The 27,345-nt window shown below is 36.5% G+C and overlaps 1 protein-coding gene across 2 annotated transcripts in view; it reads left to right on the top strand.

Annotated features, from left to right (window-relative positions):
* The first annotated feature begins 1,185 nt into the window (after nt 1-1,185).
* The window catches only part of Cul5 (cullin 5), an 88,639-nt gene continuing 62,479 nt past the window's right edge, over nt 1,186-27,345 (top strand). The window contains exons 1-2 of one of the 2 annotated variants that reach the window (XM_046466381.2): nt 1,186-1,659; nt 18,865-18,974. In XM_046466381.2, coding sequence (XP_046322337.1) covers nt 1,636-1,659; nt 18,865-18,974 — 134 coding nt within the window. In that variant the 5' untranslated portion in view covers nt 1,186-1,635. Of the gene's footprint in view, nt 1,660-18,858; nt 18,975-27,345 lie in introns of those variants that run through there. The other variant, XM_058586539.1, reaches the window with a different exon arrangement.

Genomic DNA, 27,345 nt, shown 5'->3' with positions numbered 1-27,345 from the left:
TTTTTCCCTTGTAACATTTAGTACTCCAACACTATAAGTAATTTAGCTAACTCTCCCAGTCCACAGGGGATTGCAAGGATACCAAAATCCTTGTATGCCCATGTCTTATATAAGATGGTGTAGTATTTGCATATAATATACACACATACTCCTGTATAGTTTAAATCATCTCTACATTATTATAATACATGTTAATAATGTAAGTACTATGTAAATAATTGTTTTACTGTATTGTTTAGCCAATAATGATAAGGGATAAAAAAGTCAGTTACACATAAAATTTTTTCCCAATTATTTTTCACCTGTGGTTGTTTGAATTCACATACATGGAACTCACGGATTTGGAGGGTCAAATGTATTTGAGTAACTATGCTTAATATTTGGTTCCCTTCATAAATTCCAAGAAGGCAGAGGTTTTCTGTTTTATTTAATCCTGTATTTCCAGCACCTACCACATAAAGAATTGGAGTCCTTAGGTAGCCTTACCTCTTTGTTTTGCTTTACTCCAGAGCTTATTTACTTCTACATATTATGAGGGTGTGAACAAATACTGTTTTAAAACTTGCATAATACAATACCAGGTATCCTGTAAACTCGGTATAAATAATGTTCCCTTCCTTAGGCCAGTGATTTGTAGTTTGAAGGGATAAAATTAGCGGGCTATGGTTTAGGATATTCTAGGCTAGTGTTCCTTCAAGGAATCCAATTAATACTCATCCCCTAATCTTTTTTAAAATATATTTTTAGTTGTTAATGGACACAATATCTTTATTTACTTATTATGTGGGTGCTGAGGATCAAACCCAATGCCTTACACATGCTAGGCAAGTGCTCTACCACTCAGCTACAGCCCCAGCCCTGACCACTTAAGCTTTAATAGAATATTTAAGTACCAGTCACTCCTGATCAGAAATGTCAATAGTTAACACGTTTGTGCATTCACTCATTCAACAGACATTTACGGGTTCCTTCTCTGAGCCAGTTATTTAATACAGCTGTCATGATCCCTGCATGATAATGTATCTCATCTCCTCTAACCCGAAGTCCCCAGGTCTGGGGTGAGCTGGCAAGCTACTAAGGGCAAGGGGTGAGGGTGAGGGGAACTTCCAGTCTCGCCAGCAGAGGGCGCGCCCCAGCCCTCCGGACTCAGTAGGCTTCTAGGCTCCCATGCTCGCTCCCGAGCGCGCCCCCGTCCGCCGCATCACGTGATGCGGCCACGGAACCTGAGCTGCAGGGCCTAAGCTGAGTTAAATTCGTTGCCGGTGGCCGCTGTGGGTGCAACCACAAAGGCTAATCCGAAGGAGTGGGGGAGTCCGTTAGAGTCGATGCTTCCTCCTCGAAGTCAGGTCGGCTCCTGTTACCGTCTCACCATTCGTTGCTCCTGTCTCTCTGAGCTTTTGCATGAGCTCTTTCGCGTGGGGAAGCTCCAGTGACCATGTAGGGGAAAAAAGCGAGAAAGCTCCGGTGCCTAGGACGAGGTCAACGCTGCCGGCACGCCGCCCGAGCGCCCTGAACACCCCGGGTACGGGCCACTGGGCCCGTGGGCCCTGGTGGGAACTCCGGCCTCCTGTTGTGGCCTGGCACGGAGCGCCACGAATTCTCGCCTCGTCTCGCGAGAGTCTAAGTTGAAGGAACATGGCGACGTCTAATCTGTTAAAGGTAAGACCCTTACTCCAGCTTGCTTTTTACTCCATAGCCTCCGGGTTCAGCTCTTCGAGAACGGCTTGGTTCAAGTTCAGTGGCGAAATGCGGCAGTGCTCCGGGGTTGTCTGCTGGAAGGGAAGCCGCGGTGGCTGCGCCGAGGACCGGGACGCCGTTCCCTGGCCTTGGGGTCGAGAGGCTTTGGTGGTCCCTCCCCTCTCTCTGGCTGACGGGTGTGTGAGAAGCCCTGCCGAGGGCTGGCGGGGAGCAGTGTTTTCTAGGGACCAGCTCTGGCTGGGAACGAGAGATGAATAGTCGCTGTGCCCCTACCATTGGGCCATTATTCCTCTTAGGTTCTGTTCATTCTGAAGCAAGAGTCTAGGACGCATAAAAGGGAAATCCAAGAAAATTCTGCCTAACAGGTTTCAATGACTCTACCACAGCTCCTCAATTTCTGTTCTCATACTGTCTGCACGCAATGCGAGTCAGACAGCAGTGCCTCCCACTCCATCCTCCTTCTCCCTTTTCTGCATGCTACACCTTCCTTCCTATTCTCTCATTCTTTGACTTCCTATCCCCTTTCTTTTCCTTAAGAGGCTGTTCCCCAACCTTCACCCCCGTTAGAGGACACTACCAAATGACAGTGAATAAGTGCTGATATTATATCCATCGTTTTAGGAAAGTTCTTATCAAATAAAACATTTCAAGTTTTTTATCGCAAAAGAGATATAGGCCCAGAGGGACAGATTCTCCATTATAAGTTTAAAAGTTTGGAGGAGAATGAGGAAGACATGAACTATTCTGCTCTTTAGTATCTTTTGCCTTAACAGTACTGTCTGAAATGGGAGTAGTGATTACCTCTCTCTCAGAGCCATCATTATCCCCTCAGGCAGGGTGAATGGTTATTAAAAATAATAGAATAGAAAATATATTAAAGCGCAAAGTGCATTCTATTATCATGTATAACTAATTAAAACAAATAAGAAAATATATTAAAGTGTACTGAAACCTCATTTTCATATCTTTTTTAAGCCACTAAATTAGCTGCCCAATTGAAGTCTTATAAAATAATCAAATTTTACTAAGAGAAATATATCACCTTTTACAAGGGCCTAGAACTAGACTCTGAATTTCTGCCACTTAAGAGCTGTGTGACAAGTTTCCTAATTTCTTGTGCCCATGTTTCCTCATCAGTAAAATGAAATGAGCAATAACACCTATTTTGAGCAAGCACTGTAATTAAGTGAATTAATGTAAAGTTCTTGTAACTGTGCCTGGCACTTAATTAGTATACAATACAGTAAATTACTAGGACTAATGTTCCTGTTTCTTTAAGAAAACTAATCCATAGGAATTAACTCATTCTTTCTTTTGTAACAATATAGGAAAGTTTTAATATATTAGTTCAGAAAGAAAATTTAACTTTTGAAATTAGTGTATCCATGTTTTATGTGGGCAGTATTTTTTGTTACTAGAAATAGTTTTAAGAAATGATTTGGCTCCTTATTCTTTGTGAGTTTTTGACTCATTGATTACTTGGATATGAAGCAAAGTCTCCTCTCCCACCCTCTAAATTCTCTATAGAAAATAGCAAGTTGCTACTCTCTGTACAAAGCCTCACAAAGGATTTTTTTGGAAGAGGTATAAACCTAAAGCTACTTCCATCAATTGCAAGTCAAGTGGTTACCTTGTAAAGATTATGAGCCTGTATCTACAACATACACCAAAGAGTGGGACCAAACAAACAAAACCTGCCAGGCATTATAGAAAATGGGCACTTAGGGTTAGGGTAAAAAGATCACGAGGAAATTAGGAGCATCTTACTTTCAAAATAGCCCTTACTCTCTCTTTTCCTTCTCATGTGTAAACCTGAGTTTCTTAAATAAATCTCTGCTAGTGCCTTTTTTTTTTTTTTTAAGTGCTTAAAAAATGTTTAAATAACTTTCATAAATAAAAGGAAGGCGATAATGCATTGAAAATGAGTGACTCCATTATATTAGTAAACTTGAAGACAGATGCCAAAAAATACTTTGGAAAAATTTCAATAAAATTATTTTATGAAATGTTAACTATGGGAAAAGGCAGCATTTCTAAATGAATATTATATAGCATGTGATTTTAAATATGTATAACTTATGTTATATAGTGGCTTTACAAATAGACATTTGGTTCTGTTATCTATTAACAAAAGTTTATGTATTCAAGTTGGCCAGAAAACTTTTTTTTTTCTTCATGTTATTGGGAAGTGGGAGGATTGCCTCATACTCCTACATTAAAAAGTAGTAATTATAGAGTGGGAAAATGGAAGTTTATCTTCTGGAAGAAATATAGTGAGAACCTACCACGTCTAGAACATAATTTGTAGCATCATTTAAATGCAAGGCTGTAGGTACCTTGAATAGAGACAGGGCTGACTGCGGAGTGACCAAATTAGCCTCATTTCCCCCCCCCTTTTTTTTTTTTTTGGCATTGGGGATTGAACCCAGGGCCTGTGCATGCAAAATCATGCACTCTACCAACTGAGCCATATCCCCAGCCTTCATTTCCTTTTTTAACAGGATTAGTTGACTGGTTTATTAGTGAGATGCTGTTGACATTGTGCAATTAGATTTCACCATGGCACATTTGACAAATTGATCATGTCTAGTGGTCAAAATAGAGATATGTGAGCTAAATAAGAGTTGATTATAAATTAAACAACTTTACCTGGAAAACGATGAATAATAAACAGTCATCAACCCTAAAGGGAGTACTTTAGTGTCCTACTGAAAGTATACATTCTTTAGTTATTTACCAGTAACTTTGATGAAATCAAGTTTATTGAGTTTGTGGGTGACAGAAGAAGTTAAAGGAATAGCTAATGTTTTGAAAGATAATATTCAGAACTTTCTTGACGTGAAACTTGTTAGAGCCCAGTGCGATAAAAAACACCAAATTTTTTAATATTGGAAGTTGATTAAAATAATTTTATTCTTTTTAAAGCAAATGGACTATTGCTGAATCTGAGAATTCTTTTGGTTATACAAAGATTTGTGTAGTACATTTTGACATACAATTATCAACTGCTCAGAGAGGCTTATATTTACAAAACCTTTTCCATATTGCTACTTCATCTTGTTTTTTTCTTTCGTTGTTTTATAGAACATTTATAGTAATCTGATAGTTTTACCTTGTGTTTTAGATTACTTGTGTCTAATTCTAACATAATTGTTCCTTTTCTTTTGCAGTTATCTGGGCCCTCAGTGCTCATTTTCTTCATGTCTAGTTAATTATCCTACTTCAAAAAGCAATCTTTCAAACCTCTTTTTTTTCTTCTTCTGATCCTTACTTTTCTGAATTCTTGCCCATTACTTTATGTAGCTATTGGGAATGTCCTTAATTACGTTGGTCAATACCACAAATTTTTCTAGTGTTCCCTGTATACTGCTGTTTTTCCATGCCACCTCCTAAATTGCTGCTTTCCCTCTGTCCTAGCTTGGTCCTAGTTTTACCCCCTGAACTTGATGGCATGTTCCCCCAATTTTTCCCCCACTTCTATGCCAATAAGAAAAGTTCACGTATTTCTTTATATAAATATAATGTGTGTTCTGCTTCTGTCTCAAACTTTTGCTCTTTCTCTTTATTCACTGTCACAATTCTTGAAAAAGCAGCTCCCATTTGCTGCCTTTATTATTCTTCACCTTTTTCCTTAATTTCCCCCACCCAATTATGTTGAAGCTGCCAAGTCTTCAGTGTGCCAGCAACCTTATGATTGCCAAGAGATTCTTCTTTGATAATGTTCATTCTATCTTATGATTTTATTGCTCACTTCCTCTGCTTTTCTTTTGTCTTTTGTTTTTTTTTCCTTTCTTTTCTTTTTTTTTCTTTGTGTGTGTGTGTGTGTGTGTGTGAGAGAGAGAGAGAGAGAGAGAGAGAGAATACTCTGCTTGGTCCACTGTCTCTCAAATCACTTGTGTTTTTCACTGACCTCCCTCTCTTCCCCCCAACATAATTATTTCTCAGAATTTAATCTTTAGCCCTTTCCTATCTGGGTACTTTTTTTCTGGGACAGTCTTAACTCTCATGATTCCACTATTTTTATCTCGTAGAGCTGATCTGAGCTCTAGACCAAAACACAGTTCTGACCATATCACTTTCCTGCTTAGATACCATTGATGGTTCAAATTCTTTGAGCTCTTTCCAGTTGTGTCTTCTCCTTAATTATCTGTCTCACTGACACACTGCTACCTTGATGGTTACTTGTTGACTCACTAGCATTTTAGAGATTGTCTTTTTTCCTATAACTAACTCTACCTTTCTCCTAATTAGATGTAGAGAGACAAACTGATGAGGTGAGTGGTATACAATCAATTCACGAGAGGATCCAAATTTGAAAGTGAAATGTGAAGCACAATTTTTCTCAGTGAAAAATTTTATCCTTTGAGAAGAAAAAAATTGGAAATAGCAGTGATTCAAAGTGTCTACAGAATTTATTCGTTATTAAATAATTTTATTAGATACCTATATGCAGGACACCAGGAAGAATACAGAGCTATACATATAGCAATGTCCATGCTCTTTGGGAATTTGTCGTATACTAAAGAAGATTGAATGGTACTAATGATTTTACTATAAGGAAGAATTTCAGGTGTAGTACCACCTGCTGTGTGGTCCCTCAGATTGAAGTAGTAATTTCTCAGGGGATGATCAAGGTAAGTTTTGTGGAGAAAGCATTGGAGGTGGATTTTGAAGAATGAGTACTTTTTCTGTACGTGGTGATTAGAAGAAAATTTGGTAAGAATAGAGACTAGATCAGTTTGGCTGCAGTATAAGCAGGACTTGTTGCATCCTGTATGGTAGGTGCTCCTTAGAATTGGAGCATAGTAGCACAGAATATAGGTAAACAGCAGGATAGAAAAGTAAAAAGAAAGAGTCAGATAGTGAAGGGCCTTTGATGCTACATAAGTAAGTGGGTTTGAAATAAATTTCCATAGATAATGGGGAATATTTGGAAAATATGTGAGCAGAGATTTGTCAAACTTTCAACCTATTTTGGCTCTTACACACAAAATTTTACTTATATTTTATGTGCACTCAAAATCTCATTTGTGGGATAGCTGTGGATGAGGAGTATTTGTACTAAAGATATGTTCGTTAAAACCATAATGAGTCAATGTCTTTATAAGAGCATACCAGGACACAGAAGTGCCTAGAAGCCCACATGAGGACACAGGGAGAACACAGCCACCCATTTGCCTGTCAAACAGAGAGACCTCAGAAGAACCAAACCTCCCACTTCTTGGTCTCAGATTTTCAGCTTCCAGAACTGTGAGAAAATAAAGTTCTGCTGTTGAAGCCAAAAAAAAAAAAAAAAAAACATAATGAGTCATTAACTCTACAGGAAATAAATTTAATAATTGAACAAGAAATTGACATTTTTCTAATTCTAACTACATGATGGTGAACCAGGCAGATTCACTCCTGCCCTTGCGTAACTTACATTTTTGTGGGGAAAAGAAACAATAAACATAAGCAAATAAATATGTAGTATAAGTCATATTGTGATAAATACTTTGAAGGAAAACAGTAAAGAATAGAGAATGAAGGTGTTATTTTTGACAAAATGATCAAGGAAGACCTCTGAGGAGGTGGATGATATTTGAGGCAGGACCTTTATGAAGCATGGGAGCAACCATACATGTTTAGGAGAGGAGTTCTGTATTTAGGGAATAGCAAGTGCAATTTACTGAGTCAGGATCGAGTTTGGTAGGGAATATGGATGTGATACCAAGATTTGAATGAATGTTTTCAGTGAATGTGGTTAAGATACATAACTGGGGATTGAACCCAGGAGTGTTCTACCTCAGAAATACAGCCTCAACCCTTTTTAAAAAAATTTATTTTGAGATAGGGTCTTGCTGTATTGACCAGGCTGGTTTCAGACTTACCATCCTCCTGACTCACCTTCCCAAGTAGCTGGGATTACAGGTGTGCACCATACCCAGCCATAACTAGATTATGCTTTTTAATGTGTCTAGTTGAACATAAAAGAAAGGCTAATTAACTTAGCTTGTCAATTTTTTGCTAGATTGTTAAGAATTGCTATTTTGAATTGGTCATCAAAGAGGGGCGTTGAGCCTTTGGGATGCTTTTCCTCATTTCAGTGTCCTGCCTAGAAATGTGAATGCCTATGACACAGCCTAGAGGGAAACGAATTTAGGGATATGTAAGAATGGGAATGGGAATGGTGGACTAAATCAGTAATAAACTGTGATAATTATAAATGGGAAAACCTTTTGTGCTTTGTGAAAACAAATGTTTACTCAGTTTTGATAAGCTAGAGGTGATGTATGTTAATTAAAGCTACTAAAAGGAAGTGACATTTAAACTTTGAGCGATCAGTCATTTATCAATGGATTTAAAGAGGGAGATTTTAGAATACTAGAAAGTATCAAGAACACACTAGTCATGCCTGTGATCACGAAGTGACCTGGGAGACTGAGTCAGGAGGATCATAAGTTTGAGGGCAACGTCAGCAGTGTAGCAAGACCCAGTCTTAGCATAAAGAATAAAGAGAGCTGGGGATGTAGCTCAGTGTAAAGTGCCCCCCCCCCCCGTTCAATTCCCAGTACCCCACCCCACCAAAAAAAAAAAAAAAAAAATCCCACCAATTATCAATCTAGTTTAGAAGTGTGGAAAAATAGTCAGGTTTTTCTTATTAGATATTTTGCTTTAAGGCTCTGATGAACCTAGTTAGTGTCACTAAAAGCCATCTGGCTCTTGCCTTTGGTATAGTAGGTAGAATAAATAGGTGCCAGATATGCTCTGCAAACATAGCAGGGTACAACTCAGGTTAAAACATAGATGAACAGTACATACAAATAATGTCAAGGGTAATTGATCTGTGTAACTGGGGTTTGTTCATTCCATAAATGTCTGAATAACTACTTGGCAGGATATTATGCTGAGTGTCTGATACAGTAATGAATATGACAGACAGGGTCCTTAGTCTTTGGAGGGAAAATGCTAACACTACAGAAATAATACACTGCTTAGTTTTTGCCAGTAATGAAGGCTATGATGAAAACACTATATTAAGAGTGTTCAGGGCTGGGGTTGTGGCTCAGTGGTAGAGCGCTCGCCTAGCATGTGTGAGGCCCTGGGTTCGATCCTCAGCACCACATATGAATAAATAAATAAAATAAAGTTATTGTGTCAACTACAACTCTCTCTCTCTCTCTCTCTCTCTAGAGAGAGAGAGAGAGAGAGAGTGTGTGTGTGTGTGTGTGTGTGTGTGTTCAGAAGAGGGGGCTACTATTTTACTTGTTTACAAGTGGCAGAAAATAATTTTTGTTTTTTCCTCAAATTCTGCTTTTTAACTCTGTTCTGTTGGTTTTCCTTTCTTGCTGATTGATGGCATTTCAGTGAGATTTTATAGCTTTCTGGTCTTTTTAAAAAGTCCTTTTGGGAGCTGGGGTTGTGGCTCAGTGGCAGAGTGCTTGCCTAGCATGTGTGAGGCACTGGGTTCAATCCTCAGCACCACATAAAAATAAAGAAACAAAATAAAGATATTATGTCCATTTATAACTAAAAACGTTTTTAAAAGTTAAAAAAGAAAAAAAGTTCTCTTGGGCCAGGGGGTGTAGCTTGGTGATAAAACACTTGCCTTGTATGCTTGAGGTTCTGGGTTCAATCCCCAGTATTGCAGAAACACAAAAATAAAATAGTGACATTGAACATTTACAAACAAAACAGAACAAAACACCTTAGTCCTAGTAATCTGAATTAAAATTTCAGTCTCATAGCCAATCAAAATGTTTCTTTTACCAGCTCAAAAAGTTGGCTCTGGATGTATAGAGAGAAACACAGGGTGGTTTGGGAAGACCTCTCTGAGGTGACATTGGAACTGAAACCTGAATGATCTGCATTCTAAGGCAAAGGTCTTGAAATGCACTAATGAGTTTAGCGTATTTGAAGGTATTTTAAAAGGCTAGTGTGGCTAGAAAATACTAAGAATAGCCAGCATTCAAATATATACTGAGTTTTGTGGTTCTTTTTTTAGATGGGGATTGGCAAATGTGATTTAAAATCATGTAACTAAGAACATTAGTGGGAACCTGCACATTCAAATAGCCAACTAACTTTATAATATACATGAAAGATCTAAAACATGCAACTTGAATTTGTTTTGGGAGTTATTAGAATGCCATCCTGGATATAATCCATAATAAATACCTTCATGACTCCCTGAAAGAAACAAAAAACAGATTAAAAAAAAAAAAACCACTAAGCTTGTATTGTGTTCAGTATATTCTGGGCAAGAGCATAGTGAAAAAAACAAATTGCTTTCAGTTGTGTGGATGCTGTGAGGTGTTTTTTGTTTGTTTTGTTTTGGTTTTGATCTTCCCTTCAACTTGTCCTTTCACCCTAACTTTTCTTGTACTTTTGTTAACATTGACGAAGATATAGCAAGAAATATATAACAGTGGGCTGGCATTGCAGCTCAGGGAACAGTGCTTGCCTAGCATGTGTGAGGCACTGAGTTTGATTCTCAGCACTACATATAAATAAGTAAAATAAAGGTTCGTCAACAACTAAAGAATATTAAAAAGAAAAAGAAATATATAACAATAATTACATTCTTTGTGTTCTTTTAAATACAATATGACATCATAAAATATTGTAGTAATATTGATCTTATAATTCAGAGGGGCATGTTTTGTCTTATATGTTATTTAGGGATTTCTGGATATTTCAGGGCAAACCAGTATGTAAATATTTGAATTATTTTGTTGTAAAGTAAGTGCTTATAAAAGCACTTTTGAATTTCAGTGGGATATGTGAAGATTTTTAAAGTGATAATATTCTAAAAGAACTATTTGGTATCTTTAATTTCTGGCCTATAACACCTTCGCCCACCTTGAACACATTTTTAAAAAATTAAACTGTCATATTCTTCTGCAGTCTACTTTCTAATGTATGGTTGCTTTTCTTTGAAACACTATCATGGCTACAGGCTAAGAGTCTAGGACTGTACTGGCAATCAGTTTTATAACTGATTTCTTCCATTAGAGACTTTTCAGATAAAGCTGAATGTATTTTGTTTGGGTCTGGACAACCAAGTTATATTAAGAGATCTTTATTTCTTTATATTTATTAAGTCAGGGAAGGGGAACTCAACCTTTGTTCACTTTTTTCCCCTTTTTTATTAAATATTGTTTTCATCCTATTTCTCCTAATTACTTGTGAAAAACTTTATGCGGATATTTTTTCCTCAGCCTTGAGAGGAAGTCATTAAGTAAAAAGTAACTTAGTAATAAATAAACTTATTTAAAACAAAAGCAGGAGAATACAGAGAAAAAGAAATGAAGATCAGAGTTACAACCTCAGTATCTGCTTAAACTATGACAGGTCCCAAACTGCATTCATCACCTTTTCTAAACCATCCAATTCCATGTATTCTTTCCCTGGCATTTCTTGTTTGGTCAGTGATTCTGCTACTTGTTCATTCGAGTAAGAAATCTGAGAGCCATTTTATATAATTTAAGAGGAAGGAAAAGCCCATGTTTAGGATAACCCATCACCACCATAGAAAAAGTGAGGAAAAAATGTTGTATGTGGGGTTGTCTTTTATATAATTTTCTTAAAACTTTTGGGCTTATGGCCTATTATTTTAAGTTTAGTATCATTTGTACTGTGAATTATATTGAGTGGAGGGAGGAAGTATTGTCATTTGAAAGCCTCAGCCTTAATATGTTGAGTCATTTTCAAAGTTCTTTCTCTCTTTCACAATTAACAGCAAATTATATTATTGTAGAAGTAGTAGTTATACTTGGAGGACTAATGTAATATTGATAGCCAACCTTTAGACACTTCTCTGAAGATTTCACATATAAAATTCTTCCAACAGTCCTTTCAGGTAGATACTTTATTAAATCCATTTTAAGTAGATGTAATTGAAGTACAGAGTTTAAGTAATTTGCTTTAAGTTTACACAGCTGGCAAGTAGCTAAGCCATAGTTCTATTATTATAAAGTTGCTTTGTGAATATCTTATATCTGCATCTTCCTATTTCAGTGCCTTAAGTTTATTGTTTCATCATGTATTGCTCTTGTGAACTATCTCAGTAGTTTTTTGTTCAACTCCCTTTCAGTTTTTTATTTAGTGAATTTATAGGTGACTTTTCTATGAGTTTAATATAGAGAAGTCACCTATAAATTCATTAATAGCCACTGGCTATCCCTCTCCCAATTTAAAGAAATATCTTATTTAATGCATTAAAATCTGTTATTGTTGCTTATTTTGCTTAGATTGATTGACTGCTTTCTTACTTTCTGGCACAAAAAGAGTGTTCCAGAATCATCTCTGTCCCAACCTTGGAATTAGCATTTTCTCTGAGGAGTCCTTTTTGTGAGTGTGGTATCCTAAAACCCAGGTATGTTTTCTCAGTATGCTCATTGCTATTGTAGTGTTGCTCCTTCCAGGCCCTCAGTGGCTGAGCTAGGACACAGACGGTGAAGCACATATGCATATATATATATATATATATATATATATATATATATATATATATATACACAAGCACACCCCTATACTTATTTTTTTGTCTCTGTTATAAAAAAAAAAAAAGTTAGTTTACCCCAATCCCTCCAATTCCATTCCAACACCACAAGGTTTATTCTATCATCCTTTTCCACATATATAACTTCTTTCACAGCTAGAATCCTGGTTTTTAGACTGAATTAAATATTCAAGAAGGAAGGATGGAAGGGTGGAAGTTGAGAGGCTAATATAACATTCTTAACATTTACAGGTGTCAAGTTAACTATAAATTCCTAAAGCTCATAATTCTTTTATGGTTGAAAAAATAGATTTACTTATTAAATAAACACTAAAAACTCAAGAATTAGTGAATAATATTAGCATGACAGTTTTAAAAGTAAATTTTATTAAAGTATGGTCTACATACAGAAATGCACACAAATCCTAAGTGTGGCATTAGATACATTTTAATAAAGTAAAAACAACTGCATAATCAGCATCCTGATCTAGAAATATTAACAATATGCTGAAAAACTGCTCTTCTCTTGTACTCCAGTTTCTAACTTGCAAACTGCTTAAGATAATCACATCTGACTTCTAATCCCAGTAGATATGTTTATCTCTTCATGAACATAGTGTGCATTCTGACTTCCTTGTTCTACATTGTGAGATTCATCTTTATGCTAATTTTTATTGCTATGTAGTATTCCATTGTTGTGAGTCTTCCACAGTTTATCAGTTTTACCATTGACGGACATTTAGGTTGTTTCCATTTTTTTTTTACTACTGAGAATGAAGATATCAACTTTCTTAAGTGTCTTTTGGTTAGAATCCAATATTTGGTATTACCATTCTTTTCTATTTTAGCTTTTAGGTGGTGAATAGTGATATTTCATTGTGGTTTTAATGTGTATTCCCCTGATAATTAATAATGATGGGTACCTTTTATTATGTTTATTCACCATTTATATATCATTTGTGAAGGTCTGTTTAAGTTTTTATCCACTTTTAAAATTAAGTTGTCTTTCTTTTGCTTTTTTTTTTTTTTTAAGAAGTTCTATACATCTTCTGGATAAGAGCCTCTCTTGGATTACATAATAGAAATATCTTCTACTCTGGGTTGTCTTTTATTTCAGTGGTATCTTGTAATGAACTAAAGTTCTTAATTTTTCTCCCCCAGTACTGAGTATCAAGCCCAGAGGCACTTTAACACTAAGCAACATCTCCTGCCCTTTTTTATTTTTATTTATTTATTTCTTAAACTTTTGAGATGAGTTTTGCTAAGTTGATAAGCCTGGCCTCTAACTTGTGATTCTCCTACCTCAGCCTCCTGAGTTGCTGGGATAACAGACATGTTGCCACCACACTTGGCCCTTATCTTTAATATAGTCAATTTATCAGCTTTTTTTTTTTTTTCTCTTTATGTAGTGCTTGGTTTCAGGGTGATACAGATGGTCCAGAATCTACTTGTGTTGATATTTGACTGAACTTTTCAAAACAAAATAAAAATGAAAAGTTTTTCAAGAATTTTTTCTGGAACCCTTCAAGAGTTCATGGACCACTGTTTTAAAAACACTATACTAGAATGTGAGTTCCTTGAGGACCTTTCATTTGTGTCTCAATGCATAATAGACACTTAACTCTGTCCAGTGAATAAATAAATGTAGTAAACAAATGACAAGGAATCCTCCCAAAATAAGTATAAAGTTTTTCATCAGTACTATTTTTAGGTTTTCCTTAAAATTGGTTGGGTTTCAAAAAATACAAACATTATTGGGATTTTTTTGTGGGGGGAGGGTGGGTACTGGGGATAGAACCTAGGGCCTTGTGTAGAATTTGCTTTAATTTTTTTTTTTTTTCTTTTAAATCAACTGAGGGGCTGGGGTTATAGCTTAGTGGTAGAGCAATGGATTCGATTCTCAGCGCCACATACTAAAAAAAAATTCTATCAACAGCTAAAAAAAGAAAAACCCTAAAAATTTAAATGGAACATAGTATGAATTTTTTTTTTTACTGGAAAGAAATATTTAACTTTAGAAAATAGAGTCCTTCCCCTCATCTCCCTCCACCCATATAACTTGGGAAGAGGTGGAGGACTATATTTTAAAAAGAAATGTCTTTTATGTAGTGATGTTTCCATCTTATTGTTTCTAGATAATTATCACTAAATTTTTATAATCAGTTTTTTGGTTTTGGTTTTTTGTGGTTTACAAGTCTGATGCAATTAAACCAAGGACTGGTTCTGGCACATAGGTTAGAAGTCCCTCTATTTTTATCCAGGAAAGAATCAGGTAATACTTAAGAACGTGGCTTTAACAGAGCTAAACTGCTTAAATTTGAATTCCCGCTCTGCCACTCATTGCTTTTAGTTTTGTGCAAATAATCTAACTTAATTTCAGATTAAGGTGTACAGTTTTTTCATCTATATAGCAGGAATAATGGTATCACTTACCACAAAGGGTAGTTGTAAAGATTAAGTGAATTAGTAACTTGTATTTAGAATAGTATACTAGCTGACATATAATTGTGAAGTAAAATGATCAGAGTGATGGAATGATTTTCACATCTCTATTGAAGATTATTGGAAAGTTAAATATCAAAGACTTGAGGGGCCCCCTTTACAGATCCCTTTCCTTTTTTTTCCCCTGCTATTTCTGCAGCACAAATTCCCATCACCTCACTTCTCCTAACCCTGTCTTTTCCGCATCATAAAATCACCAAGGCTCTGTTTGAGTTTCCACTCCTATTCTGAGGCCTGGAAGTTCTCTAGGCAGTTTGTTTGGGAATTCGTGGGGCTTGTCTCTTGTTTTTCTCTTCTCAGGAAGTACTGTCCTGGACTGCCTTTTGGCTTTCTAGTTGTTTAGGTGGAAGGGGAAATCTGGCCTGTTATCCCATCATAGTTGAAGTGTATTTCTCATTATCTTAATGTCCTTTTCCACCTCCTTATCCAGTATTAATTCTCTTTTTCAATCATTATAATCACTCCCTTCAATATGCTTTTGGCAAATATGGAAGTTCTTGGTAAAAAAGCTAGTGTGTGAGATGATCCTAGATTTATTAACAATTCGAATGCCTTCCCACTTGCTATTCGGAGTAGTAGTGAAAGAAAGCAGAAGAGATTTTGTAGCAAGTTAATAGAGAGGAAGCAGCCTTCAGTCAGTGGAAACATTACTAACTCAGGGTTCATGATTTGAAGATTCCTTTGCTTTTTTTGGGGGGAGGGGGGTACTGGGGATTGAACCCAGGGCACTTAACCACTGAGCCACATCACTGGCCCTTTTTTGTGTTTTATTTAGAGACAGGGTCTCGCTGAGTTGCTTAGGACCTCACTAAGTGCTGAGGCTGGTTTTGAACTTGCAATCCTCCTGCTTCAGCTTCCTGAATTACTAGGATTATGGGCATGTGCCACCATACCTGACTTTCAATGCTTATTGATGAGGCATTTCCTTTTGTAGATAGGAGGTTTGGTATCCTATTGCTTAGTTATGATTTAATGATTTACTCTTAATTTAATAGAGAATAGGTCAAAAATTGCTTGCATCATTTTTGGAATCTGTTTTAATAGAAAGCATTCAGTTATTAAATTCTTCCTTTACTTGAATATTAGGAGAAAATGGTTTTGTAGTTGATCATGTATATTTCATGAGACGGAACAAAAAATATTTTCTTGCCAAATCTATTGGATTTCAGATCATAACCAGTATTTAATTTATTTGAAGTACCTGCTATTCTAGTCCTCTGCACCATTTTGATTTTGAATTGCAGGATTTATACTACGTTCAACTTTTTTCTTTACTAGAGCTTTATAATTATACATAATAGTTAGGTTCATCACGGCAAACTCATATATGCATGGAAATTGATACTACTATGTTTAATTTTATAAATTACCAAAAGTGCTTATGGAAATAGACTTAGTTGAAATTAGAGAGTATTCTCTTATTAGGAGGATATTATGATTTTCCCTGCCAAAGTCAAGGAAAAACAATTTTTTGGGCAGTACTGGGGATTAAATTCTTGAAACTTGTATGCTCTTTTCGTGATTCTTTCATATATGTTTATTTGCACACTCTTTTTCAAGAGGGAAAAGTAAATGAAGAAGTGAAGTTAACAGGAAAATAACAATAGTAGAAAAAGTAACATGAAGCTAAACATAAGATTAGTAACATATTATCACAGGCTCACAAATCTGACTGAATTTCTCATTATAAGAGGAGCAAAGTTACCTATGTAATTAACTTAAGTTCTTAAGATAAAAGCAAACTAGTTACTGAAGGAAGAAGAACAACTAATTCTGGTACTAAGTTTTGAGTGAATATCTTCTATCAGCCCTTATACAGAATACTGTGTGTTGGATATGTTAGAAACATTCACTTGGGGCAAGACAGGAGGAGGAGCTGTGTGAATATAAGAAGCATCACTTGTTTTCACTCTTGTAAGATTTTAGTAGTTTTTAACCTTTTGGGATCATAGACTTTCAAACATATTTATGTAGTTTGATCTTACTCAAGAGATTCTGATCCAGTAGGTGTGTGGTAGGCTTTAGGAGTTTATATGTAGACTCACCACCCCAGGTGATTTTGATGTGGGTTATTGTCAGACCATGTTTTGAGAAACTGTTTCAGGATTATAATTTCAGGAAACTTGCAGTCAGGACATCAAGCTCAGGTTAAGAATTTGATTTACTCTTAATTTAATAGAGAATAGGTCAAAAATTGCATCATTTTTGGAATCTGTTTTAATGAAAGCATTCAGTTATTAAATTCTTCCTTTACTTGAATATTAGGAGAAAGTGGTTTTGTAGTTGATCTTGTATATTTCATGAGACGGAACAAAAAATGTTTTCTTGGGGGTATAGCTCAGTGATAGAGCACTTACCTAGCATGTAAATGGCCCTGTTGGGTTCAATCACCAGCACCTGTAAGTGGGGGGAAAAAAGAACCTGTGATTAGTGAGCAATGTCCTCAACAACATTTGTATTAAAAAAACATTATGAATTCCATAAGGTGTTTTGTGCTGGTATATTAGAAAATTAATGACTTTTGTTAATATATTAGCCAAAACAAGTCACATGGGCAGATACATTTAACTTGAAAAGGAACAGAACTAGTGATTAATACACATGAAGTCTTTCTCCCTTTCTTTTTTGGTAATGTAATGAATTAATGGGCTCTTTTTCTCCTAATGTTGAACCATTTTCACAGTCCTGGGATAAACTATGTATGGTTATGAGGAATCATTGTTCTGGTATACCACTTGTTTGGTTTGGTTGTATTTGGGCTTTGTTTTTATTATTTATTTATTTATTTTGGTTTTTGATACTGGGAATTTAACCCAGGGACATTTTACCACTGAACCACATCCCTAGCCCTTTTTATTTTGAGACAGGGTTTCTCTGAATTGCTTAGGGTCTTGCCAAGTTGTTGAAGCTGACCTTAAACTTGTGATCTCAGCCCCCTGAGCCACTGGAATGACAAGTGTGTGCCATCACACCTGGCTGCTAGTATTTGTTTAGATCTTTGCATCTGTGTTCTGTAGTAAAATTAGCTTAGAGTTTTATTTCTTTTGTTCTCCATTTGGTGTCAAGGTTTTGTTGGCATTATAAAATGGATGAGTACCTTTCCATGTTTTCATCCCCCAATTTTGAGAGCTTATGTAGATTTCCAACATACAGGTAACCCTCTCCACAGTTCCACATCTGTGGATTCAACCAACCATGGGTTGAAAGTATTCAGGAAAATATTGTACAGACCTTTAAACATGTATACACGTTTTTCTTGTTATTTCCCAATAATACAGTATAACAACTATTTACATAGCATTGACATTAGGTAATATAAGTAATCAAGAGATGATTTAAAGTATATGTAGGTAATATGCAAGCACTATATCATTGTATGTAAGGGACTTGAGCCTCTGAAGCTTTTGGTATCCATGTGAAGTCCTGGAAGCAGTCACTGTGGATACCAGGGAACAACTGTTCTTTTTATGAAGCTCAGGGCAGCCCTTACTGCTGACACTGAGTAGAAAAGCTCCTAGAATTTACTGAAAGCTGTTGTAATCTTAGTTACTATTCATTATAGGGAAAGGATTCAGATTAAGATCTGCCAAAGGAAGAGAAGAACAGGGCAGTCTAGGAGGGATTCAAACACAGAACTTCTGATGTCCTCTTCCTATGTAGTCAGCACACATTTTTCTTCTGGCATCAGAATGTGACAGTATGCTAATCAACCTATCAACCTCTCCTCCTCATCCCCTTTGTGCAGTGCTGAAAATTGAATCCAGAGTCTCATGTATGATAGACAAATGGTCTACCATTAAGCTGTACCCCTACCCCAGTTTTTCTCTTAAAATTTCAGCCTCCATCTTTTTTCTCTCTCTCTTATCTGTCCGCCCCCTCCTTCAGCCCCCATCTTCCACCCACCCCTAAATGTCTGTGATGCTGGGGATTGAATCCAGGGCTTCATGCATGCTAGGCTGAAGTGCTACCATTAAGCTATATCCCCATCTCCAGTTTTTCTCTTTTATAGTTTTCTTCCTATGACTTCTTGATATAAGCCTAGAGGGATTCCATTATGGAAAACTGGCTCTTTTAAATTTGAGCTTTGCATTTCTCTAGGTAGCCCTTAAAAGACAAAAGCTACAAGACACTTTTGATATAATTGCATTTAAATTAAAGTACTTTTTTTTTTTTTTTTAAAGAATAAAGGTTCTCTTCAGTTTGAAGACAAGTGGGATTTCATGCGTCCGATTGTTTTGAAGCTTTTACGCCAAGAATCTGTTACAAAACAACAGTGGTTTGATCTGTTTTCGTAAGTAATTTATTAATTCTGTTGCTACCATAAAGCTGATTTTGATATCTTTCTGTACCCAAATGGAATGTGTTATTCAGGATGGTCTGTTTACCTGTTTAAAGTTATTACTAGTTTTGTTGGGGGTCCCCAAGACTTTCCTTAGGTTCATTAAGGACTCACAGGATGGAACATAAAGTCATACTCATGGCTATGACTTATTATAGTAAAAGGATACAAATGAAAATCGGCAAAGGGAAAGGGCACATGCAGTGAAGTTGGGGGAGGGGAGGAAGGCAACAAGCACAAGTTTCTAAGAGACCTCTCCCAGGGGAGTTACACAGGGCACAATAAATTTCCCCAGCAACAAGATTAACAACTTGTGATATGTTGTCTACCAGAGAAACTTGATAGAGACTCAGTGTCCAGGGTTTTTATAGGAACTGATTACATAGTATGTGCCTGGCACGTACCAAAATTCTAGACTACCTGAAAGACAGCAGGTGTTCAGTGTAAACCAAATTGTTTATATAAACAATTTAGGTACAGTGGGCCACTATTCTCAGGAAAGTGTAGGAAATTGTTGACTACTTACGTTCTCCACTGCCAACCAAAGGATAACCTTACAAGCAGGCATTTCTAAGGAATTCAGTGTGGGCTTTGCTGTGTTAACTTTTGTCCTTTGAGTAAAATGTCTTTATAGCAAAATTATTGTTAGTAGGCCTCCAGGTAGCAGGATAAGACCAACATGTAGTATTGATCTCAATTATACCTTTTGCCAGGAGAGCTGGGGATGTGGCTCAGGGATAGAATTCTTGCCTTGCATGTGTGAGGTCCTGGTTTTGACCCTTAGTGTACACACACACACACACACACACACACACATATTTTTCCCCTACCTTTTAGAGGGCCCACAGTTCTGTATCTGTAGATTCAACCAACTATGGATCAAAAATGTATTTTTTAAATTATACCAACTTTAATCATGCACAGACTTTTTTCTTGTCATTTCCTAAACAATACAGTATAACAACTATTTACATAGTTATTATGAGTAATCTAGAGATTATTTAAAGTTTTTTTTCTGCAGTATTGGGGGACAAACCCAAGGCCTCATGCATGCTACGCAAGTGCTCTACTGATCTACATCCCCAGATCCCTTATTTAAAGTGTATCTAGCCAGCACTATGGCTTATGCCTATAATCCCAGCAGCTCCAGAGGCTGAGACAGGAGGGTCCTGAGTTCAGAGCCAACTTCAGCAACATAGAGGCACTTAGCAACTCAGTGAGACCCTGTTTCTAAATAAAATACAAATAGGCTGGTGATGTGACTCAGTTGTTGAGTGCCCCTGAGTTCAATCCCTGGTACCAAAAATAAATAAAGTATATCTAGGTAATACACAAATACTGTGTCATCCAGTGTATGACACTGGATTTAGCAAGCCAAAACAAATTCCATTAGCCATAAAGTTTACCTTAGAAGACCAAGTGATTTTCCTTCTTCAGTTTCTGTATGAACCATTTTTGTTTTGTGTGTGTGTGTTTTAAACAGTCTTGCTAAGTTGCTTAGGCTAGCCTTGAACTTGTGATCCTCCTGCTTTAGCCTCCTGAGTAGCTGGGATTATAGACTTGTGCCACCACATCCAGTGAATCTTAAAAAAAAAAAAAAAAAAAGAAGATGGTCTGAGGCATCAATTTAGGCAAAGAGCCAGTAAGTTGAAGCAAACCTGAAAGCTTTCCAGGATTATATCAAGGTGATGATGGCCAGAGCGCACACACAAATGTAATCTTAGAGGACAAATGTGAAATTCTTGGAAACAAGTTTTCAATTGTTAGTGTTCCCTAAGTAAAACATACCTTAGTCAGGTAGTACAGATTAACAAGGCCCCCACTGTTGCCTCCTATTGTGGGACCTTTCACCTTAGGGTTCCAAGGCCAGTAGTACAATATGTTTAATTCAGTTCAGGCGTTGGTTTCTGATGGCTTGCCTGATGTCAGTTTTTGCTTATCTGTCACAATAGTTCATTTGCCTCACTAGTGTGAACAGTATCTGGAGGTGTTTTACATGGAAGTACAGAAACTGGGGCTTGAGGGGCTGAGGTTGTGGTTCAGTGGTAGAGCACTTGCCTCACACATGTGAGGCACTGGGTTCGATCTTCAGCACTGCATAAAAATAAATGAATAAAATAAAGGTGTTGTGTCCATCTACAACTAAAAAATATTTAAAAAGAAAGTAAAGGAAGAAACTGGGGTTTTAAAAACTTTTCAAGATGGGCTTATGTTACCTCCTACACTATTTTCCTTGTTCATTCATCTATTAAACAGCCTAGAAAAGATATTTCTTTCTGTGGGCAGCTGTATTTAATAGCTAAAACAGCCTTAATAATGTATGTTTACCAGGAGGGGTGAGGAGAAGGGAAGAGAAATAGAGTTAAGTTATTAATCTGTTGCAAACTGTAGCTAATCTGGAAAGCTAAACACAAGTCAGTAGCAGTGTGATCTCAAGACTGGGTCAGGAGTCCAATCTGTAATGAGTGGGTAAAGGATTAACATTTTGTGGTTTGCCTTATCTCAGTTTGTAACATTTAGCAGGAACCACAGTGAGGAGTGCAGTTGTTAGTCTCTATATTAGTATTTAGAGCCAATTAGCCACTTGATTTTTGGATGGTCTTGTCAAAGAATAAGTCCTTCTCTCTGGACATCTGTAAGCGATTGAGACAGTCCAATTAGAATCCATGATGTTTTCATAGGTTATGGATCCACAAAAGAGTGTTATGTATTTATTTATAGTACTTGGGATTAAACCCAGGGTACTCTACCCACTCAGCTACATCCCCAATCCTTTCAGTTTTTTGAGACAGAGTCTCACTAAGTTGTTGAGGCTGGCCTTGAACTGGCCTTGATCTCCGTCAGTCTTCCAAATTGCTGGGATTACAGGTGTGCCACCACCATGTCCAGCAGAAGAGCACCTTTTAAATATTAAACATCTTCAAGGCACAGTCATGTTTATGGAGCATATTCCTGCTTCCAGTTTAGCACAGCTTGTGTTGAGATTGAAATAGCCCAAGCTCAGAATCGGGTTTCAGCCTGGAGTTGGATCCAGGCAATTAAGATATGTGAGTTCAGGACTTCAGAAAAGCCTTTGGCTTTTCTTTGACAATGGCAAAGCTAAGATGTTGCAGCCTTCACAAACATGTTCTAAGTCCAGATGACAAGCAAGCATATCCTAAGCCTATTATATCTTGTCTAGTCTTGGAGTCCCAATTGATCCACTCAAATATATGCACTAAGCTTGAAAAATCATCAGCCTCTAATCAGTCAGACATCTGATTTCACAAGAGCTTAGTAGTAATGCAAAACTGCTTTTTAAAACTACCAAACTGAAAAAGCAAAACAAAAACCCTCCCAAATTGTAATTCCATCTTGCAATTTCCTTTGTTTCTTTGTTTGTATCCCTTTTTCTAGAGACCCCCAATAGATTAAAAAATCATTGTTGATATCATCTACAATAAATTTTATATAGAAATTTATTCTCTTTCTAGTGCTCAGAGTTTTAAAATACCAGTTTCTTCACTAGCAGGGGAAAAAAAAAACAAGTTATAGACTACTTTTTTTGGTAACTTTTCTTGATTGAGGTGATCCATCTAGTATGTATGTATATATGTATTTTTGTGATGTTGGGGATTGGATTCAGGGTCTTAGGTATGCTAGGCAAGCTCTACCACTTCTGTGAAATGACAAACATAGTACATCAGTTTTTATCATATATCTAGGTATAATAGCAACAAAATACAAAGCCATCTTTCACCATCTCCCCGCTTTTATCCTCATTACACATTTAATTAAACCCCTACTTGTAAATCAGCATTCATAGGATTAATATTATAGTTGCTGGGAGATCCTGACTGAAATGCATGGAATAAAAAGAGACTAGGCTGTGTAAAGCTTTGCACCAGTCTCTGATTTAACTATTATTTGCTCATACTTAGAGGGGGGAAAAATAAATAAATAAATAAATGTTTTTTAAACATTTTTAGTTCATCCAGAATTCACTTTTGGGAGCTTTGGGGGGACCCCCCCCCTTAAGAACAAAACCCAAAGACAATTGAGAGGGTCAATTCCCCTGGGGTTAGATCTGTCCTTTTGAAATTTCATAGATAACTTTTACCTCTCACAACACCTAGAAGCTCAGCTGCTATTTCAAATCATGGTTGATTTCATAGCCACTCAGCAAGAGTGTCAACCTGCTGGCTTCATCCTGCCTTGTGACTCCTGACACTAACCATGTCAGCAGTCCCGAGATCATCCTAGGTTCAGCAGTTGCTGACAAGACTCATAGGATTCACCATGTAGTTATATTCATGGCAATGGTTTATTCCAGTGAAGGATACAAAGCAAAATCAACAAAGGGAAAAGGTATATGTGGCAAAGTCTGGGGGAAACCAGGTATAAGCTTCCAAAATGTCATGTCCCAGAGAAGATACACAGGATGACTTAACTCTTTCAGCAACTAATTTTGACAACACATAAGAAATGCTGGGTACCAGCGAAGTTCCTTAGAGACTTAGTACTCATTGTTTTTATTGAGGGCTAGTCTCATAACTGCCTTTGCTTGGAACATACCAAAATTCTAGACTCCCACAAGGAAAGCAAGTGTCCAATGTAAATCACATTTTTTTGTTTAAACAGTTTAGGCAGCATGGGGCATTCTTGTCAAGAAATGGTAGAAACCCTCCCTAAATTGAAATTTCTAGGTGCTAGCCACAGGCCAGTCTTGCAGACAGGTCTTTATAAGGATATTAATCTCAGGCCTGCTATCATAATTTTTTTTCTGCATACTAGTAAAGTACTATATCAATGAATTATAGATTTGTGACTGCATAACCTATGCAGATTAAAGTGTTATATGCTTTATCACGTGGCAGAATACTAATTTCTTAATAACAAGAACTTATTGCACAACAATTAATTTGTATCCATATATCTGCCCTTTGATAAATTATAGTTGAATAAGAAACAGCTGAGGCCTTGAAAAGGTTTTGTTGTTGTTTAAATAAACACAAAGATCTTGGCTAGATTTTTTTTTTAAATACCTTTATTTTATTTATTTATTTTTATGAAGTGTTGAGGATTGAAGCCAATGCCTCACGCATGAGAGGCAAGTGTTCTACCACTGAGCTACAACTCCAGCCCCAAGGTTTGGGTTTTTTTTTAATAGCATTCACTGGTCACAGTGGCTCATGCCTGTGATTCCAGCAACTCAGGAAGATCACAGTCTGAGGCCAGCCTGGGCAACTTTAGTGAGATCCTGTCTTGAAACAAAAGTTGGGAAAGTAGCTCAATGGTAAGATGCCCCTGGATTCAATCCCCAGTACTGCAAAAAAAAAAAAAAAAAAGAAAGAAAAGAAAAAAAAATCAGTTTATAGCATTCATGTATACATACATTTTTCTTAAATTATTTGGTAATCTTATAAATAATACGTTGACTCTACCTGTTGATTGGATATTCTTTGATTTTATTATTGGGTGCTCTTTGTTAATATGATTTATCATCTAGGGTAATGTTTTCTGAATACCCCTCAGTGGAGGAAAAAAGCATAGAATGGTGATATTCCCTGCTTAAAGTATTTTTCTAAGCAGAAATAATAATCTTGTACCTGCCATAGTTGGTGGCCTTGATCTTCTTGGAGTACCTTAAAGCACCTTCATACCTTAAAATACCTCATTATATAATCCTTTCAGATAAAATGATTGTGTATATCTTATCATGGCATCATCAAAGTTATGTGACAATAATTAAGACTCTTCTAAAAATTTAGCCATATTTTGATTAGATTAATCATTAAAATTTAGGTTGCCCTTTATCTTTCTATGTCTGATCAACTAATACAATGTGTTAATATTAACTATATTGATTATTGGAAATTTCTTCCCCCTTTCTCATAATCTGTGTCGAGTGCTATTGGTGTTTTGGGTGGGTAGCATAAGAGCATGTCCTGAATATTGTGCAATATTTATCAGCTCTGGTTTTTACCTTTGTCGGTCTCCAGTAGTGGATATTCCCTGTGTGCCTCCCTACCCCCATTAATGAAACAAACAGAAATTTTCATGTGTTTCTGCATATCCTTTTGGGGAAGTGATAGCTCCTTCCATTGAGAACTGCTGTTCAAGATCTGTGGTGTTAGGTGACTCTTATCACTGAGCTACATTCCCAGCCCTTTTTATTTATTTTTTATTTTATTTTTTTAAGAGAGAGAATTTTTTAATATTTATTTTTTAGTTTTCAGTGGACACAATGTCTTTATTTTATTTTTATATGGTGCTGAGGATCGAACCCAGCGCCCCTCGCACGCCTGCCAAGCGCGCTACTGCTTGAGCCACATCCCCAGCCCCCCAGCCCTTTTTATTTTTGAGATAGGGCCTCACTAAGTTGCTGAGGCTGGTTTTGAACTTGTGATCCTCCTGCCTCAGCCTCCCAAGCTGCTGGTATTACAGGCATGTTCCATCATGCCCAGTTTATTATTCAGTTATGAAAGATGTTTCTTTCGTTACTAAGTTGGTTTTTATAATGTCATTTTCTCGTTTCCCTGTTTATCTCATCTCAGTTGTCTTAGCCAACTCATCTTTGTGTGCCCCTCAAATGTTTATTTCTTCCAGAGCTCCATTTTCTTCTTTTACCTGAATACTCATGTCTACATAAGCAGTCCAGATTATTCTCCAGGGTTGAACTTTTCAACCCATGTGGCCACTTACTTCCTGCATAAATCTGTTTCCATATGTACTTCAAATTCAGAATGATAAAAATGTTTTTCATAGCTTCCAGATTTTTGGTTCAGACTATCTTTGAATATCCTGATTTTTATTCCTTTATGTCTAGTTGATTACTAGGTATTATAGATTTTTATTAAATATCTCTTGAATTGAACTTCATTCCAGGTGTTTTTTTTTTTTTTTTTTTTTTTGCCTCTGTATATTAATTGCTGCATAACAAATTACTCTAAAACTTAGCAACTAAACCCACAAATGTTTATTATTTCAGAATTTCTGAGTTAGGAATGGTAATGGTTTCACTGACTCAGCATCTCTCATGAGGTCACAGTCAAGCTTTTAGCAAAAGATTTATGCCTAATTCAAACAGGGCTGAATAATCTTCCAAGCTCACTCACATGATCTTAGCAGGGCTCAGATCTTCATGTGCCCTTGACTGAAGACTTCAGTCCTTCCATACGGCTGTTTATAGCTTGATTTCCCTAGAGAAAGTCCAGTTGTATATCCTTTAACAATAAGACTACATTCTGAAAAACGTATCATCGGATGATTTCCTCATTCTGTGAACATCATGGAATGTACTTTTCACAGCCTACATAGTATAGATCAATCACTCAAGGTATCTTCTTGATAAAATCAAGAAAAACGCAATTAACGTGAGATGATTGAGACCACTGCCAGCACAACATGACATACCGTTTTACAATAAACTTTATTTTTTAATAAGTAGAAGGATTATACTCTTTTTTAGTGAGGTGACTTTTTTAAATAGCTTTATTTTATTCATTTACTTTTTATGTGGTGCTAAAAATTTAACCCTAGCCCAGGAGTACACTCTTTTTTTTTAAATATATTAATTTTTTTAGTTGTAGTTGGACACAATATCTTTATTTTATTTATTTTTATGTGGTGCTGAGGATCGAACCTAGGGTCTCGCACGTGCTAGGCAAGCGCTCTACCGCTGAGCCACAACTCCAGCCCCCAGGAGTACATTCTTAATAAAAATATAGTAAACTCATAAGCCAATAATGTCATTCATTAGCATTATTAAGTATTGCATACTGTACATAATTGTATGTGGTATACCTTTATATACCTGGCAGTGCAGTAGATGTGTTTATACCAGCATCACTAACATGAGTTATACCTGTGCTGTGACATGAAGATATGACATGATGATGACTATGATATCACTAGGTGATAGGAATATTTCAGCTCCATAATAATCTTATGGGGCACTGCTGTATATGTGACTCTCATTGAAACATTCTCTGGTGCTTAAGTATAATCTGAAAAGAGTGCTCTTAAGACCTAAGCTATGGTATTTTAGAACATAATTTTGGACATGACAAGCCATTACTTCTACTCTGTGCTCTTGATTATGCAGACAAATCCTTGTACACTGTGGTGGGAAACTAAACAAGTGTATGAACACCAGGAGGCATGTATCATTGGGGGAGGGCATCTCAGAGACTACTTCAAGTCCTGTGTGCATAGTCTCTTAGGAAACATTTTACTTTTTGAGGGTTGCCAGAATAGCTACCTATTAAATCATGTGTATTAATTATATTTCTAAATTCTCTTACGTCTTTAACTTTTTCTACTAGATTTTCAAATGTAGAGA

The sequence above is a fragment of the Marmota monax genome, unplaced genomic scaffold (genome assembly GCF_021218885.2).
Source record: "Marmota monax isolate L192 unplaced genomic scaffold, Marmota_monax_Labrador192_F-V1.1 WCK01_AAM20220418_F8-fsc00045, whole genome shotgun sequence".
In the NCBI taxonomy this organism is placed as follows: domain Eukaryota; kingdom Metazoa; phylum Chordata; class Mammalia; order Rodentia; family Sciuridae; genus Marmota; species Marmota monax.
This window is presented reverse-complemented; position numbering and strand designations above follow the sequence as displayed.